The 17142-nt window shown below is 51.9% G+C and overlaps 1 protein-coding gene across 9 annotated transcripts in view; it reads left to right on the top strand.

Moving 5' to 3' along the window:
• The window catches only part of ACACB (acetyl-CoA carboxylase beta), a 101289-nt gene that overhangs the window by 50554 nt on the left and 33593 nt on the right, over positions 1-17142 (top strand). For all 9 annotated transcript variants that reach the window (XM_001496930.5, XM_023646975.2, XM_070275318.1 and 6 more), the window contains 12 exons: positions 869-1014; positions 2191-2341; positions 3660-3794; positions 5513-5659; positions 7103-7291; positions 9060-9160; positions 10253-10341; positions 10433-10557; positions 11281-11394; positions 11548-11661; positions 12234-12323; positions 15455-15573. In XM_001496930.5, coding sequence (XP_001496980.3) covers positions 869-1014; positions 2191-2341; positions 3660-3794; positions 5513-5659; positions 7103-7291; positions 9060-9160; positions 10253-10341; positions 10433-10557; positions 11281-11394; positions 11548-11661; positions 12234-12323; positions 15455-15573 — 1520 coding nt within the window. The remainder of the gene's footprint in view (positions 1-868; positions 1015-2190; positions 2342-3659; positions 3795-5512; positions 5660-7102; positions 7292-9059; positions 9161-10252; positions 10342-10432; positions 10558-11280; positions 11395-11547; positions 11662-12233; positions 12324-15454; positions 15574-17142) is intronic.

The following is a 17142-nucleotide window of genomic DNA, read 5'->3' as shown; positions in this document are numbered from 1 at the left end:
TCAAAATATGTATTTTATAGTTTTCTTTTTTTTTTTTGAGGAAGATCAGCTCTGAGATAACATCTGCTTCCAATCCTCCTCTTTTTGCTGAGGAAGACTGGCCCTGAGCTAACACCCATGCCTGTCTTCCTCTGCTTTATATGTGGGACACCTACCACAGCATGGCTTGGCAAGTGGTGCCATGTCCGCACCCGGGATCTGAACCCTGGGCCACAGAAGTGGAATGTGCACACTTAACCACTGTGTCACCGGGCCGGCCCCTGTATTTTATAGATTGAGGGCTCTTTCTGGGAGAGAAGACACACATTGAACTGAGGGCCAGATGGGACCGGTACTTCAGACTGAAGTGCAGAGCCAAGGCCAGGGCCTGGCCGCCTGTGCCTCTCGTGTGCCCCGATCTCCTGTGTGCCCCTGTGCAGAGCCAGGTCTAGGGGGCAGAGCCCAAGTCCGTGTCCACACTGCTGGTGGAGCCCCAGAGCCGCTTACCCAGAGCGAGACCCCCGTCTCCCTGTTGCCCAGTGCTCCCTGCTTGGGGCTGATGCCTGGAAACAGGAATCAGAAGGAAGCTCCCAGCCTGTGAGGGCACTCAGTGGGTGGGAGATGGCCGGATTCCCTGTGGCCTACACCTGTGGCCCGTGGCCATTAGCCTACCCACAGCACAGGTGTGGGGCCCTGACTCCAGGCTTTCTCCAGCCCCGCCAGCTGCTCCCTTGGGGTGAGTGGGAGCAGGAACTAGAAAGGTGGGGTGTCCACCCTGGGTCTCCTGGACACTGGCCCTTGCTCATGGTCGGGGGCCACATGGTGCTCTGGGGCACAGGGACAAGCAGGCATCCTGAATTTAGGTGGGGACATGAGCCTGTCCCCACAGGTGGCCCGGCAGTCTCTGACCATGTTCGTCCTCATCATGAACGGCTGTCACATCGAGATTGACGCCCACCGGCTGAACGATGGTGGGCTGCTGCTGTCCTACAACGGTAACAGCTACACGACCTACATGAAAGAAGAGGTGGACAGGTGCGTGGGGCGCTCAGGCCTGCGCGGGCCCGGCACGCGGGCCGCCTCTCCCACGGGGCCGAAAATACAAAGCCGGCCTGTGGGCAGTCAGAGGTCTTCTGTAAAGTACTTTCTCTTTTCTCTGCTCAATCCTGGGGCCCGTGGAGAGGTCCATCTCTTGGCTGGAATGCCACGCCGTGGCAGACATTTATGGAATGCTCCCAGGGGGCCCATTTCTAGTAACGTGGGAGGATTCAGAGCTGAATGGGACGGCACTCCCAGCTCCACGGCCTGCAAGGTGTGTGGCGAGGGGACACGTGCTCTGTGTCCGAACGGCAGTGTCCGCGCCCGTCTGAGCCCGGGCTTGGAGGAGATGTGGCCGTCCAGTTGGGCAGCAGCTGTTTATTGATCCTCTGCTCGTGCCAGGCCCTGGGCCGGGTGTTGCGGGAGAAGTGTGGTCATGACTCTTGGAGTCCGTTGGGGACACGGCACGTTAAACAAGCAGACAGTGGCAGGACAGGTCGCCTGGATGGATGAGATAGGGGACGGCCTGAAGGCATGGAGCACAGGGCATCGTGAGCTGGACCCAAAGCGCCTCCTGCTCCGGTGTATCTGACCGCACTGAGCTCACACAGTGAAATGGAGACCACCCCTCCTGAGCGGGCAGGGAAGACCCCCAGCCAAGGAGAGCAAGGCACCCGTGAGGGGGTGCCAGAGGCCCCAGGCCAGAAAAAGCCCCAGTCAGAGAGTGGAGATTCCCTCCCCAATCCCCGAGCAGTGTGTTCTTGCCTCTTTTTAACCCATGTTCTGTCTGCCAAGAATAGTCAAGGTTTTTATAGGCTCCACCCATGGGGCGGCCTCTCCCCAGTTCACTTACAAGGTGAAGACATTCAGTCAGTAAATATTTATTGAATAATGTTTTTGGTTGCCATCTCTGTACCCAACATACTTCAGTAAAAGGAACTCATTTTCAGCCAGAAAAAGGACGCCCCCTTTGCTCACCCAGCTCACTCCCAGTATCTCTGTGGCATCTGTCAATCGCCACCATTAGGGAAAGTGCAGTCCCTCCGACTGCATACAGGGCGACGCTCATGGCTGCTTTGAGGAGGGAGAAAATCCTGTCAAAAACCTGACTCGGGCACCCTGGGTCCATGGTCCACCCCGTCTCCCCATCACCTCCCCGCTCCTCTCTCCCAGTTACCGAGTCACCATCGGCAACAAGACATGTGTGTTTGAGAAGGAGAATGACCCCACGGTCCTGAGATCCCCCTCGGCTGGGAAGCTGATGCAGTACACCGTGGAGGATGGGGCCCACGTCGAGGCTGGAAGCAGCTACGCTGAGATGGAGGTGCGCAAAGACATGAGCCTGGGGGATGTGGCTGCAGCCTGGCCTCCCTACACCTGGTCCCCAAGGGAGGGCGGTCTCACCTTGCTTCTGCACATGAGCGCAGGCCTCCCCGCTCACCTGGGCCATTGTGTGCAGATTCCTAAGAAAGCCAGTGTGTGGGGCTCAGCCCAGATTCCCAGCAGTGTTCAGAGAGAAAAACCTCAAAAATGTATGGCTGCCCAGGGATGAGTAAGAACTGGTGAATAATGGTGATGATGACGATGAAGTGGTAAGCCAACACTTGTAAAACACTTACCACACGACAGGCGCTATTCTAAGCATTTCACCCATCTTTAGTACCTTCTTTAATCTTCCCAGCAGTCAGAGGAGACGGACACGAATATGGTCCCCATTTTGTACATGCAGAAACCGGGCCCAGCAGGCTGAGGAACTCACTGGAGGTCACACAAAGCCAGGATTCAAACCCAGCCCCCTTTCCATGCCGCCAAGGAAAATAATAATGCTAATGGCAGTGAAAATACAGCAACAGTAGAAGCTTACGCTTGTTGGCCTCCTGCTGTGTGCTGGAGCCTTCATCTTGCTTAATCCTTATAAGAACCCCATGAAAGGAGACTGTCGTTATTCCCCATTTTACACCTGAGGAAACTGAGGCTCGGAGAAGGGAAGGCACTTGCTGGAGATCACAGAGTGATGGGTGGGGTGCTGGGGTTGCAGCGTAGGCCTGGCTGACTTGGGTCCCAAGCCTGAACTGCTGAGAAGCGGCAGCACAGAGCTGACCATCTGCGGCCCACACCACAGTAACAGGACTCGTCACGTCCCCATATCCAGATGCTCAGAGAGGCCAGTTAAAGGGGCTGGTGGCTGTTCTGTGAGCACCTTCTTCATTTCACAAAGTGTTTCCCAGAGGGTTTTCTCACTGCCCTTGTAAAGGAGCTGGTCACAGGATGCACCACGTTTTAGGAACATGTGTCTTAATCACCCTACATGATGATTTAACTGTATTTCTAGGAGAGTGGCGTTACTTTGGAAATAAAGATCAGTTTCCCTGTCTGTAAAATGGACACAATAAACATCCACCTTCCCGGCTGGCTTTGCAGATGGAGAGGATTCGTGAACAGCCCTGTGCCTGGCACACAGTAGGCTTTCAGTAAATGCTGGTTCCCTCTACCCTTTCCACTTGAGCTCTGCCCAGGGAGTCATCTTATTCAAATGACCCAGTCCCCTCTCCAGAGTTACTATAGCTCTGGGCGACTCTGAGTGTCACGCACACAGGCCAGTCTTGGTGGGCTCTGTCTTATTTCTTATTTCTGCAAAACAGGTGATGAAGATGATCATGACCTTGAACGTGCAGGAAAGTGGCCGGGTGAAGTACGTCAAGCGCCCAGGGGCCGTGCTGGAAGCGGGCTGTGTGGTGGCCAGGCTGGAGCTCGATGACCCTTCTAAAGTGCACCCGGTATGTAGCCAGCACCTGGCACAGCTACCCCGGCTGGCTCACATGTGCTCCTGGCACGTCCCGGGGCAGCAGCCTGTCCTTGGGACCAGCGGAGGCTGTGCCAGAGTGTCTGTCTTGTGGCCCTGAACTCAGGGTCCAGGGGCATCAGCAATTTCGGTTCTTGTTAATGAGTTGTTCAGCGTTGGTTGAGCTTTCCATTAGACTGCGAGTACTGAGGTCGATGACTGCCTTCTTCTGTTCATCGTTGTGTCCTTGGTGTCTAGCACAGTGCTCAGGGCACAGAGGATGCTCAGAGGAAAACAGGTCTTAGAGATGGATGAATGAATGTTTACACCCTCCTAAGTCAGCCATGCATACGGAGAGGTAGCCAGCCATCCAAGCTTCTATTGTTTTCTCTACAATGATTAGTACATATGCTCAGAAAAATGCTAGAGAAGCATTTTTCTTAAAAGATCAAACTGTGTCTTCCTCTAGACTGTTCATTCTGTTTTTTTTCTTCTCATTCTTTTCCTTATTCTCTTTAGCGGGTTCCCAAAGCTAGGAACTGGGTCTTTTTAGATCACTGGGAAGGTCTCTGTGCCTGCACTGTGACTTCATTCAGTAGACATTTTCTTGGCTGGATTCGTGAGACAGGGCCCGGCCCCCAGGCCCCGCGGGTTCATATATGCCCGTGAGAAAGACATGCAGATGAGCGCTGTGATTCAGCTCGATAAGTGTAGTAAGTAGGACTGCCCTTGGCCCCTGGCTCTAGGGGCCCAGATGGGAAGCTGGCATCAGATTGTGGAGAAGGAAGGCCTGCAGTTAATCTTGAGGGGCGAGGGCAGCCTGCAGGGTGGGCGGGTGGAGGGGGCGGAAAGCTGAGGGGTCCAGGCCAGCCGGACAGCTCTTCGCAAACGTCCTGGGTCCCAGCGCCTCACATGTGGCAGGCATGCAGTGGAAATTTGTGGAATGTGTTAATAGATGAACGGGCACATTAAGTCAGTGTTGCCCCTTTGGGGAGCTTTTTATTTTTCGGTCCTCTAAGACTAAATGTATATGATTTCTAAAAACCAAGAGCATTGAGGGGCCGGCCTGGTGGCTCAGCGGTTAAGTGCGCATGTTCCACTTCTCAGCGGCCCAGGGTTCGCCGGTTCAGATCCCGGGTGCGGACATGGCACCACGTGGCAAGCCATGCTGTGGTAGGCGTCCCACATATAAAGTAGAGGAAGATGGGCATGGATGTCAGCTCAGGGCCTCGGTCTTCCTCAGCTTTTAAAGAGGAGGATTGGCAGCAGCAGTTAGCTCAGGGCTGATCTTCCTAAAAATAAATAAATAAATAAAAATAAAAAACATAAAAATCAAGAGCATTTGTATAAGGATGTCATAAATTTTCATCCTGCTAGGTGTTTATCTTTGGGATTCAATAGAGACTGAAAATAGGGAGATCATTTTGATTAGAAAGCAAAATAAACCAACCTACCCTTCTCCAAAATTCTTGGAGAACCTAACAATTCACTATGACGTTTGCAAAGGGCATGATTTGGAAAATCTGCATCGAGGTGTGAATTTAGCGATTTTGACTTTCCAGGGTGATGTTTTCTTCTGGTTGTTCTCGGGCTTCGTGCTGACTGTGTTGTGAGTGTTGTGAATTGGGGGATCTGCCTTGGCCCTTGGCTCGTCTTGTCTCCTCCGGGAGGTCACAGTGTCCTTGACCTCCAGTTCCTGTCGTGTCTCCTCAGGCCGAGCCGTTCACAGGGGAGCTCCCCTCCCAGCAAACTCTGCCCATCCTCGGAGAGAAACTGCACCAGGTTTTCCACAACGTCCTAGAAAACCTGACCAACGTCATGAGCGGCTACTGTCTGCCTGAGCCTATTTTTAGCATAAAGGTACATCGTCTGCGCGAAGGGTAACTGTCTTCTACACACGTGTGTAAGTCGGTGTGAAGAGCCAGAAGGCTTTACTCCGTGAGAGCAGAGGTCTTTCTGAAGTAAGGGATGAGAAAATGGTTAGTCCTGTGTGGCTTGTAGAAAGGACCTATTCTCAGGGAACTCCTCCATTTGGTTGTAGACGTCGGCGTATCATTTCTCTCTGATTATAAACTGTTGTAGAAGTTACGTTGGTTTTTGGTGATTCGGCTCAGCTCAACCTGAGAATATTCGAGTATCAGGTTAAGGGTGGAGTCCCTGTGGGTCTGCCCTCTTAAAGAGACAGCGAGGAAGGCGTGGTTCAGACACACAACTCAGTTCCTCATTCACCATCCCAGGTAGAGAAGTAAGTCCGCAAATTTGCAGACCTCCGTGAAAGGCCCATGATGCTAAAGCCAACATCAGTAGCGATAAAATTGTGCTGTACCACCTTCCATCTCAGAATGGCCGATCTGGGCAATGGTGGTGGTGATGGTGGTAATAATGATGGCTGGCCCTTGTCTGATACATACGGTGTGCCAGCTACTTCTCTAAGCACTTACAATTTATTAAGTCGTTTAATCCTCCCAATAACCTCTGAGGTAGGAACTGTTATTATTTCCATTTTATAGGTGAGGAAACTGAGGCACAGAGAAGCTAAGAAATGTACCCTGTTTCACCCATGAAGAGGCAAAGATGGGATTTGATCCCTGGGCCTGTGTCTTCAGAGTCCGTGCTCTTCCCCCCATGCCACTGCCTAATTGTGATTGCTCTCTTTGCAACGTTAGTCTTTGTACCTGCCAGTGCATGCATCATTTCATTTTAAATCTCACGACCACCCTATGGGCTTGGCACCATTACCCTCCTCATTCAAAGACCATCAACATTTCAGCTGCCAGAGCGGTGTGGTGCAGCTGTTAAGAGTCTCTGGAGGGAGATGGCCTGAGTTTGCCTCCTGGCTTTGCTTCGTACTTGCTGGGTGATCTTGGGTAACTTAATTAACCTCTCTGTGTTTCAGTTTCCTCAGCTGTAAAACGAGAATAATGATTATACCTACTTTCTAAGGGTGTTTTGGGGGATCAAATGAGAATGTGCAGATAAAGGTCTTAGAACAGCATGTGGCATGAAGCAGGATCCCACCAACGTCAGCTCTTCACATGGTCTAGGTTATATTCCCGCACCACGCAGCTCTCTGCGTGCATGGAGAGGGGAGTGGGGGCCCTCCTGGGGGGGTGCAGGTGGGTATTCCACTTGTGGTCACGGGGCCATGTCACTCTGGACAGTTCCAGAGGCTGCTGGGTCTAGATCTTTGGCAACTTGAGTGCACGGGGCCTGGGTGGGTTGAGCGCATTGGGCACCGCGTGGTGGGGGGCGGCGCCCACACCCCTGCAGGGCCTCTGGCCGATGCTGTGGTCTCCACCGCAGCTGAAGGAGTGGGTGCAGAAGCTCATGATGACCCTCCGGCACCCAACGCTGCCGCTGCTGGAGCTGCAGGACATCATGACCAGCGTGTCGGGCCGCATCCCTGTCCCCGTGGAGAAGTTGGTCCGCAGGGTGATGGCCCAGTATGCCAGCAACATCACCTCGGTGCTGTGCCAGTTCCCCAGCCAGCAGGTATGTGCCGCACCCCCCGCTGCCCCGCCCCCCGCTGCTCTTGCCAGGCCAGGTGCGTCCTTGGGAACTCAGCGCCTGGGCCGTCTCCACCTCTGGGCTCTGATGGAGATGGGTTTCATGACACCCACTTACAGCTGAGATGTCGGGGCAGAGAATTTTCTTTCAAGCCTTCTCTGCAGGCTCCCAGCGTCTTCCCCAGAAGAACAGCTGTTGAGATGAACATCGACAGTTATTAGGCCTCACTCCATAAAACTCGGGTTCAGAATAGGAGTAAGCAGTGGGTATAGAATGAGCGTTTTCAGAAAATACTCTGGCTGAAATAATTAGAGGAAAAGGTGAGTTTTTCTTAGTTTGTGGCTTTGATTCCCTCCCTGTGGTTTTTGTAAAGAAATGATCTTGGCGCCTTACGTATATAGAATATTTTTAAGAATGGAAATATTCCATGGTAGTATGAAGTATCCGTAATAATTCTATGTTGGCCTCATTTTAGTTTTTGGCGGGGAGGGGATTGCTTTTGTCAAGCATTTTAAAGGTAATTCACATTTGGAAGAGCCCCATCTGCCCATTTATCTTCCTGGCCTCGGTCTGAGTAGAAGGGCTGCCTGCCATTGTCCTTCCCCCCGTGATTCGGGGGGGCTAGAGGTCAGCGAAGGTCAGCTCATTCCCAGAGTATTCTTCTGCCATAAAAAGTGCCCGCCCGGTGGCCCAGCGGTTAAGCTTCTTGGAGGCCCAGGGTTTGCTGGTTCGGATCCCGGGTGCGGACATGGCACCGCTTGTCAAGCCATGCTGTGGTAGGCGTCCCACATAGAAAGTAAAGGAAGATGGGCATGGATCTTAGCTCAGGGCCAGTCTTCCTCAGCAAAAAGAGGAGGATTGGCAGCAGTTAGCTCAGGGCTAATCTTCCTCAAAAAAAAAAAAAAAGGTAGTGAAATGCTGATCGATGCCACCATGAACCTTGAGAACATTCTGCGAAGTGGAAGAAATCAGTCAACAAGAACCACGTGATGAAGGATCCCATTTTTATGAAGTGTCCAGAATCGGCCAGCCACGGAGAAAGGAAGTGGATTAGTGGTTGCAGGGGACTGAGGGAAGGGGGAATGTGGAGTGGCTGCTAACAGTTACAGGGTTTTTCTGGGGGAGATAAAAATGCTCTCAAATTAGGTAGTGGTGACGGCTGCACAACTCTGTGAATATACTAAAAGCCACCAAATTAATTGTATACTTTAAAAGGGGGGAATATTATGGTATGGGAATTATAGCTCAACTAAAAAAATAGCAAAAACAAAACTCTAAAGGACCCCATATTGAGAAAAGTACGTTTGGACCTTGTAGGAATTTGTCATTGATGTAGGTTTATTCTTTAGAAGTGTTTTTGTTGCCAGGAACAATATGCTGATAACATTACGTCTAATTATAAAAACAGGACCCCTCCCCGCCCAGCACCCTCGTTGTCCCTGCGTTCGGAAATCCCCTTCTCCTCCTTCCCCAGACCAGTCATGTCTGTGGAGAGGAACAATGCGAGTGTGTGTGCGTCTTTGTGGAATTGCTGTCATTCTGAGCTCTTGAATTCCTCGAGTGACACGTTGAGTGGGAGGGACAGAGCTGTTTCTGGGTGGCCAGAGGGCTTTGGGGCTGGAAGTTTCCGTTTTCCAATGAGCCTTGGATGAGATGTCTGCGGGAGCCCGTGGTGGGTCCTTCCGGTGACTTCTGTGTGGCGACCGGATTGTGTGGCTGTGAGTGGCCAGACCTGTCCTGTGTTCCTGTCCAGATCGCCACCATCCTGGACTGCCACGCGGCCACCCTGCAGCGGAAGGCCGACCGGGAGGTCTTTTTCATGAACACCCAGAGCATCGTGCAGCTGATCCAGAGGTGAATCCGGGGCCTTCCGTGGGGTGTGGTTGTCACTCTGAGTTGTCCCAGGGCTTGCACCAGGCTGGTGCTCTGGGGCTTTCTTAAGGGCAGGCTCCAACTGGGGCCAGTGCATGGGGTCTGAAGGCCCTGATTACGGTCCTGGCACAGCCACTCCTAATAGCAGAACCCACGGCAAGGCAATTCTGTGAATCTCAGTTTGCAAAAGGGAAATACAAACGCCTCCCGCATGCTAAGTCATTCTGAGTTACGAGAGGATTAATTTTTGTAAAGCACTGATGCATAGCAATTACTTGTGGTAGCTTTGATTATGACGCAATGAGGTGAAATAGCTTTATATGTCATAAAAAACTGTATAAATGCTCATTGTGGTTTTTGGGGACCATTGCAAAGGAGAGTTGATGAAGCATTTATATTTTATTTTATATAGCTATTGAGCAAGGAGAGCTATTCTGATGATAAAAAGAACTGCTACTTTTTGTGAAAACTACATAGCCAAAAAGCTTTGCTTATAAAGTCTCAGACTCAAACAAATTAATTCAGCGCATGTTTACCACATGCCAGAAATGATCAGAGGTGCAGAGCAGGTACCGTGGCGGGAGACGGCCCTTTGTTTCAGGGAGCTCCCCGGCTCACAGGACTCATGCTGACAATCCAGGACCGCAGCTGAGGAAGGAGAATTCAGGGAGAGAAAGTTTTGTGGGTTTTTTTCCCCAAACTGTCTTTATGTATTGGATGGTTAATTGAAAATTTTTGTTCTCAAGCATGCATGCGAGGCTGACCCCTTTCCGCATCCCAACTCTGTAAGTGCTTTTCCTTCTCTCTGGAGACAGGCAGCTGCCATGCAAAGGCTAGGGCTTGACCTCTCCTTCGATGCGTGACCTTGGGCAAGTCACTGCTCAGTTTGGCCTACAGAGTTAGTGCAAATGACTCAACTCACACGTCCCCCCCAGGTCTAAGGATTAGGGGGTGCATCCTCCAGATACTTTATTCCTGTTTTCCGTCTTGAAATCCCAGAAGCCCTGGCTGTGGCTATTCAGGCGCACCGGGGAGTGGAGTTGGTCGTTAAGGCGGCGTTCCCTTCCTCTCCAGGTACCGCAGCGGGACCCGTGGCTATATGAAGACCGTGGTGTTGGATCTCCTGCGAAGATATTTAAACGTCGAGCACCATTTCCAACAAGGCAAGAGTAGCCGCTGGCACTTGATGACAAGGCCACAGGGCAGGAGGGGCCCCCAAGCCTTACCTGCGTGCGGCCTTTTGTCTCCCTCCAGCCCACTACGACAAGTGTGTCATAAACCTCAGGGAGCGGCTGAAGCCAGACATGTCGCAGGTGCTGGACTGCATCTTCTCCCACGCGCAGGTGGCCAAGAAGAACCAGCTGGTGATCATGTTGATCGTAAGCAGGAAAGCGTGCCCTGTACCCAGAGCAGGAGACTTTTTCTGGAAAGGGCCAGAGAGTAAATATTTTAGGTTTTGCCAGTCCTATGGTCTCTGTCCTGACCTCGCAACACTGCCCTGCCATGTTCAGTGTAAGCGAGTGGGCGTGCCTGTGTCCCGATAAAACTTTGTTTCCAAATCAGGCAGCCGGTGGGTGGGGTTTGTCAGCCCCTGGCGGAGATCATGACCAACACTCACAAAACACCTACTGTGTGCCAGGCATTCTTGACATGCTTTGGGCAAGGCACCTTGCCTCCCTGAGTCTCAGTGTCCTCATCTGTAAGATGAGGATCATGACAGTAACTCCTCAGAGGGTTGGGGGAATTGGGGAAATGAATGTAAATAGTCTAGCTGCTGACCTGGCGCGTGGTGAGTTGCTGTTAATCACTGGCTATTAATAGTGATGCAGGCAGGGACCTAGAGGTATTTCTTTTCTGAGCTGGTATTATGAGCGTGTTTGGGGTAGTCGGATGGGTGATTGAATGAATGAGTGAATGAATGAATGAGTGAGTGAGTAGGGACACACAGTGGAAAATAGTCAAGGGTGTGTATATCGGGCTGTGTCAGAAGTGGAGCTGCTGTCAGGTTTGTTGGGGCGTTTGCACCCCCGGTTGAGGGTGAGCGCTGGCGTGTTTCCTTCTCCCGGAGAAAAGCCACCGGATTCTGATTTTGTCCCCCGAAGGACGAGCTCTGTGGCCCAGACCCGTCCCTGTCCGAGGAGCTGACCGCCATCCTCAATGAGCTCACTCAGCTGAGCAAGAGCGAGCACTGCAAAGTGGCCCTCAGAGCCAGACAGGTAGGCTCGAGGGGGCAGTCCCCCCAGGGCACGGCGGTTGCAGGGTGCCGTCCTCCCCGCCATGCTCCGCCCCACGTCCGACCCGCAGGCCGGGCCCTTGGCTTCTCCCCTGTGAGGCGGCTCACCCCAGCCCCCCATCCCCTCCCCCTGAAGGTCCTGATTGCCTCCCACCTGCCCTCCTACGAGCTGAGGCACAACCAGGTGGAGTCCATTTTCCTGTCTGCCATTGACATGTACGGCCACCAGTTCTGCCCGGAGAACCTCAAGGTGAGGCCGTCACCTTCCGTCCACCTTCCACGGAGCACACACAGTGGCCCAAGTGGGGCTGCGGGGGGGTGGGTTCCCACGCTGGCACTCGGGTGCAGGCCACAGGGTCGGGTGCAGACACCAGTCAGTTAGTCCAGTGTGGCCGGGGCTGCCCAGCGGGGCCTTGGGTGGAGGCCCAGTCCTGTAGGATGGACAGAGCGTCAGGCAGAGAGACTCGCCCTGGAGGTGCAAGTTTAGCAATTCAGGTGTGATGGCAAGGCTTCTCTGGAAGCTGCGACCACTGGCATGGCTGAGTCATGGCTTCATCTTCCCAGGCTCCCACCCCCGACTCTGGCTCCTTTACAAGCTTCCAGGTACCCCATCTGGTCTGCGTCTGAAACCGGGAGCCCTGGGTGCAGTCGTCCCAGAGCTGCGGCCACTCTCAGATCTTTGGGGCCCAGGGCACTGGCAGGGTTTCACGAGAACACCACCACCGGCTTCTCCCTGCTCCAGCCCTCACCCCACGCTCATCTGACTTATTTAAAACTTGTAGACCTTTACTTTTCCTTTTTTTCCCTTTCCATTTCCTGTAGAAATTAATACTTTCGGAAACAACCATTTTTGACGTCCTGCCCACTTTCTTCTATCATGCTAACAAAATCGTTTGCATGGCGTCCTTGGAGGTAAGTAGCGGAGAGGCCCCCATAACAGCACCAGTCCCGCACATGCCAGTTCTAGCATCCACTGCCCAAACGCCACGTGCCTGATCCTGGACCTTGCAACATAATCTTGGGCCTTGCAAACATAATCTTATTCTCTCCACAAGGTGGGTACCGTTATTATAGCCATCTTACAGAGAAGGGAATGGCTCAGAGAGGTGAAGCAATTTGCTCAAGGTCACACAGCTAGGAGGTGGCAGAACCAGGATTCACCCTACATCTGCCATAGTCCAAATTCCTGCTGGTAACTCCTGCTGTCTCGTGTGCCGTTCCAACCTCAGCCAGGCAGGGCACAGTTGAATACTAACTCCCAAGAGCTGTGTCCGAGGCACCTGGTCCAAACTTCCCAACTCACCTGTGATAGATACCTTTGAACTTGGAACTAGAAGAGCTGGAAGGAGCCTACATGTGATTCAAGGTGACCTCCCTGTGCGACAGGGCAGAGAAGGGCATGACCAGCGGCGAAACCTGGCTTAGAGCTGGTCTTCTTCCTCCCGCTCCGGTCTTCCTGAATTCAGGGGTTGGGAGGGGTTTTGTGCGTTTCAGGACATCGCAGTGTTTCATCTGCTCTTTCAGAATCCTCTCGAGGAGATAGGGGTGACGTCCTGTGTTTTCAACGTGGCTCTCTTCCCCTGGTGTGTTTTTTCTCATTTCTTCTCCCTCTGACCTTGGACCAGGTCACCCATGCTGATGCTGGGAGGTTGACTGGGTTTCCATGGAGACCGTTTTGGGCTTGTGAGCGTATAACAGTCTCCTGGGCCCACAGTTTTTACCCCCTCTCTGGTTTCAGCTCTCAGAATCCGTCTTAGGTTCCACTCTTTGTTTCCAGCAAGACCCACTACAGCTCTTTAGTAATTACTTTCTTTTTCTCTCTCTCCAATTTTCAGCGCTATTTATTGAGACCTTCTGTGTGCCAGGCTCTAGGACGCAGCAGAGAGCAACCGTAGTGTCTGCCCTAGTGGAGCTTCTCTCTGGCTCGGGAGACACACACACTCAGTATTTCTTTAATTACACGCGCGATAGGGCTGCAGCGGGAAAATACAGGCCATGGTGTGAATTGGACAGCAGGATTTAACCTTACCGGGAGGTTCAGCTCAGGCTGTGCTGGGAAGGTGATATGAAAGCATATGAAGAGCAAGTAGGAATTGATGGGAGGGAGATGCAGAGAGTTTCCAGTCAGTGGGAGCAACATACACAAAGCTGTGTGACCTCTGGCAAGTTGCTTTCCTTCTCTGGACTTTTACATCCTCCTGCTTTAGTAGGAGCAATAAAACCTACCTTACAGGATGATTTGGAGATAATTGAGTAAGCACCTGAAGTGAATATTGATCACTGTTGCTCCCCATCGTCCAAACACCTGTCCCATTTGGGGGTGGGAGGTCTTACGGCAGCCGGAAAGCAGCATCTCACCTTGCTCACTTTTTGAAGTGCTGAATCTCATTTATTTCTATGAGAGATTTTTCTCGGATGCTTTACACATTCCCTCACTCTGTTTGGCAGATCTTTTGAACATAGTCCAACCTTTTCTTCACGACTCAAGATGAGCCTTGTGATCATAACATCTTTCCTTGACCTCTTGAGACGGGTAGAGTTTGTGCCTGCTCTAAATGTGTCTGCAGCCCCCAGGACTGCCCCCAGGTTCAATGATTCGCTAGGAAGACTCCCAGGGCTCAGCATATAGTTGTGCTCATGGCTGCCATTTGTTACAGTGAAAGCACTTAGAGCCCAGTCAGCAGAGGGAAAAGGCACATGGGGGACATCCAGAGGAACCGGGTGCCAGCTTCCCGGGGTCTTCCAGGCACTTGTAATTCCTCGAGCAGTGAGTTGCGACAACACGCACAAAATTTTGTCTACCAAGGAGGCCGGCCCAGTGGCGCAGCAGTTAAGTTTGCATGTTCCGCTTCTTGGCAGCCCGGGGTTCGCCCGTTCGGATCCCGGGTGCGGACGTGGCACCACTTGGCACACCATGCTGTGGTAGGCGTCCCACATACAAAGTAGAGGAAGATGGGCACAGATGTTAGCTCAGGGCCAGGCTTCCTCAGCAAAAAGAGGAGGATTGGCAGCAGTTAGCGCAGGCCTAATCTTCCTCAAAAAAAAAAAAAAATTTGTCTACCAGGAAAGTTCCTTAGAGACTGAGCATTCAAGGCTTTTATTGGGGGCTGGTCACACGGGCCCCCTCTGCCTAGAAGGTACCCAGATTCTAAACTCCCAGAAAGAAAGCACATGTTCCACCTAAATCTTATCGTTTGCACAGCTTAGCATGGTGAACCATTCTTATCAGGGATAAAAGAGTTGGGAACCCTCCCCAAATCCAGTCCCAGATGCCAGCCAAGGGCCAGCCTCGTAAGCAGGCCTTTCAGAGGATGGCGGTTAGGGCTGCTGTGCTAACCCCTGCTGCACTGCCCTCATGTGCCCTCTTCAGTCACAAAGCTTCCAGTGCTCGAACCTGACAGTCGTGCTGTCCAGGATGGCAGCCACTGGCCACGTGTGGCTAGTGAGCACTTGCCATGTGGCTTGTCTGAGTTGAGCTGTGCTCTCAATGTAAAATACACACCGAATTCCAAAGACTAAGTTTGGAGGAAGAATTTAAAATATCGCAATAATTTCTTACATTGATTACACGTTGAAATGATAATATTTTCAATATCGGGAATGAAATGAAATATATTGTTAAAATTATTGTTACCTGTTGCCTTTAAGTGGCTACTAGAGAACTTAAAATTAATTTAAAATTATCTACGTGACTCATGTTTCATTTCTATTGGACAGCGCTACTCTAGAGCAGGAGTCGGCCAACAGCCGCCTCTGGGCCACATCTGGCCCCCAGCCTGTGTTTGCCAATAAAGTTTTATTGGAAGACAGCCATGCCCAATCATTTACACGTTGTCTGTGGCTGCTTCCATGCTACAGCAGCAGAAGTGAGTAGTTGTGATAGAGATGATATCTTTGCAGAGAAGGTAACATCCTGAAATGGGAGCAGAATTTGCTCTCAACTACTGCCTTGAGGTGACTTAGAGATGGTTTCCCCAGCTCGACGGTTCTGTTTGAGGGCGCTCTGTGCGGCTCTCCGAGTGTCTGCTCTGCTTCTTCGTCAGGTTTACGTGCGGAGGGCCTACATTGCCTATGAGTTAAACAGCCTGCAGCACCGGCAGCTCCCGGACGGCACCTGCGTGGTGGAATTCCAGTTCATGCTGCCCTCCTCCCACCCAAACCGGTATGGAGAGGGGCACCCGGGGGTGGGTGGTATTTCTTTTCTCTTTAACCACTGTCTCCTGTCTCTGGAGGGAGCCAGCAAGCGGGTGTGCGAACACTGCTGGGGGACATCAGGGGTGCCACTGCCCCACCGTGGGATCTCCCCACATCTCTGTTCCCTCCTCTGTGGACTGGAGATAATTCACTGCCTACCTCATACACCTGCACAATCCAGTGTTGTAGCCACTACCCACATGTGGGCTATTTAAATGAAAACGAATGAAGATTAAATTGAAAATTCCATTCCTCAGTCATTCCAGCTGCATTTAAAGTGCCCAGTAGCCACATGGGGCTCCTGGCTGCCATATGGGATATTGCCATTCTAGAACATTCTGCCACCGCAGAAAGTTCTGTTGGACCATGCTGTCCTAGCCATTGTGAAGAGTAAGTGAGATGAGGCACTTGCAGCATTTAGAACAGTGCCTGGCGCACAGGAAGTTGTTGATGAATATTAGGGTCATTGTGATGATTGTGGCTGATACTATTACTCTGTCTGATGGCGTGCTGTTGGTCCGGCAGTATGCTAAGTGCCTCCACACTCTGTTTCATTCAGCCCTCGCTATCTGTCGGCCAGAAATATGTTCTTGTCTCCGTTTTACACACCAGGAGCCCTGGGGCCTTCACTTGACATAGGCTGAGCTGCTCATTTGCACAGGAATTTTGCCCCAGCTCACACTCTGACCTCAGGGTTCTTCCCTCAGCATTTGAGGGCCGCCCAGAGCCAGCCCGCGTGTTGGCCTGTCTGGATCCCGTGATGTCCTCGGTGGGGGACATCCTGGTGTGTCTTTGTGGCTCCCTCACCATCTCTTTTTTAATCCAGCTTCTTTCAGGACCCAAAGTACCGTCCTGGTCAGACAGAGTGCGACACCTTCCGCTAAAGCGATGACGTCTCCCTGGGATCTGAGCGTTCTCTTCGCTCTTCCTGCCCCTCTGTTTCTGCTTCTCATGGGGGTTCCCAGACGCCTCGCTTGTGGCTAGGACGGTCTCGTGATTTGGTCGTGGAGTTGATCAGCTCTTATGTCTATACGGGCAACAGGGTTCATGCTTTCTTGAAACAGGATTTTCTGGTCTCTTGGGATTTTAAAAAATATGTTTCTCTTTCTGTTGGTTTTAAGAGGAAAGGTGCTGTTCTGTTATGGATGGAGAAGAAAAGGGCTTCCCCACGAGGCACCTCCTTTCTTATCTATTGTTTATTTTTACACTTCTTATTCCCAAAAAATAGGATTGTGATGTTTGGTTTGATTGAGAGAAAAGGGGACTGATGGCTTGTGGCCTGGCACCATTTGGCTGCTGTGGGAGGTGTGTGTAAGGACTTGGGGATTGTCTGCTCCTGAGGAGGAATTCTTTTCCTTTCTTAATTTCATCATCTCAGCAGTTCAACGCAGTTAGGAAAGGAAGGTGGGCTCCTGAAGCCTGTGGGCCAGTCGTGCCTTGTGTCTTAGGAGGGACTGACCCGTGTATCCGGGTTGTTGGCTGTGACCCTCAATATGGGCGCAGGGTGCTATTTTCACCCAGGGAGACACTGAGCACC

The sequence above is a fragment of the Equus caballus genome, chromosome 8 (genome assembly GCF_041296265.1).
Source record: "Equus caballus isolate H_3958 breed thoroughbred chromosome 8, TB-T2T, whole genome shotgun sequence".
NCBI classification, from domain to species: Eukaryota; Metazoa; Chordata; class Mammalia; order Perissodactyla; family Equidae; genus Equus; species Equus caballus.
Note: the sequence above shows the minus strand (reverse complement) of the source record. Positions and strands in the feature narration are given on the sequence as shown.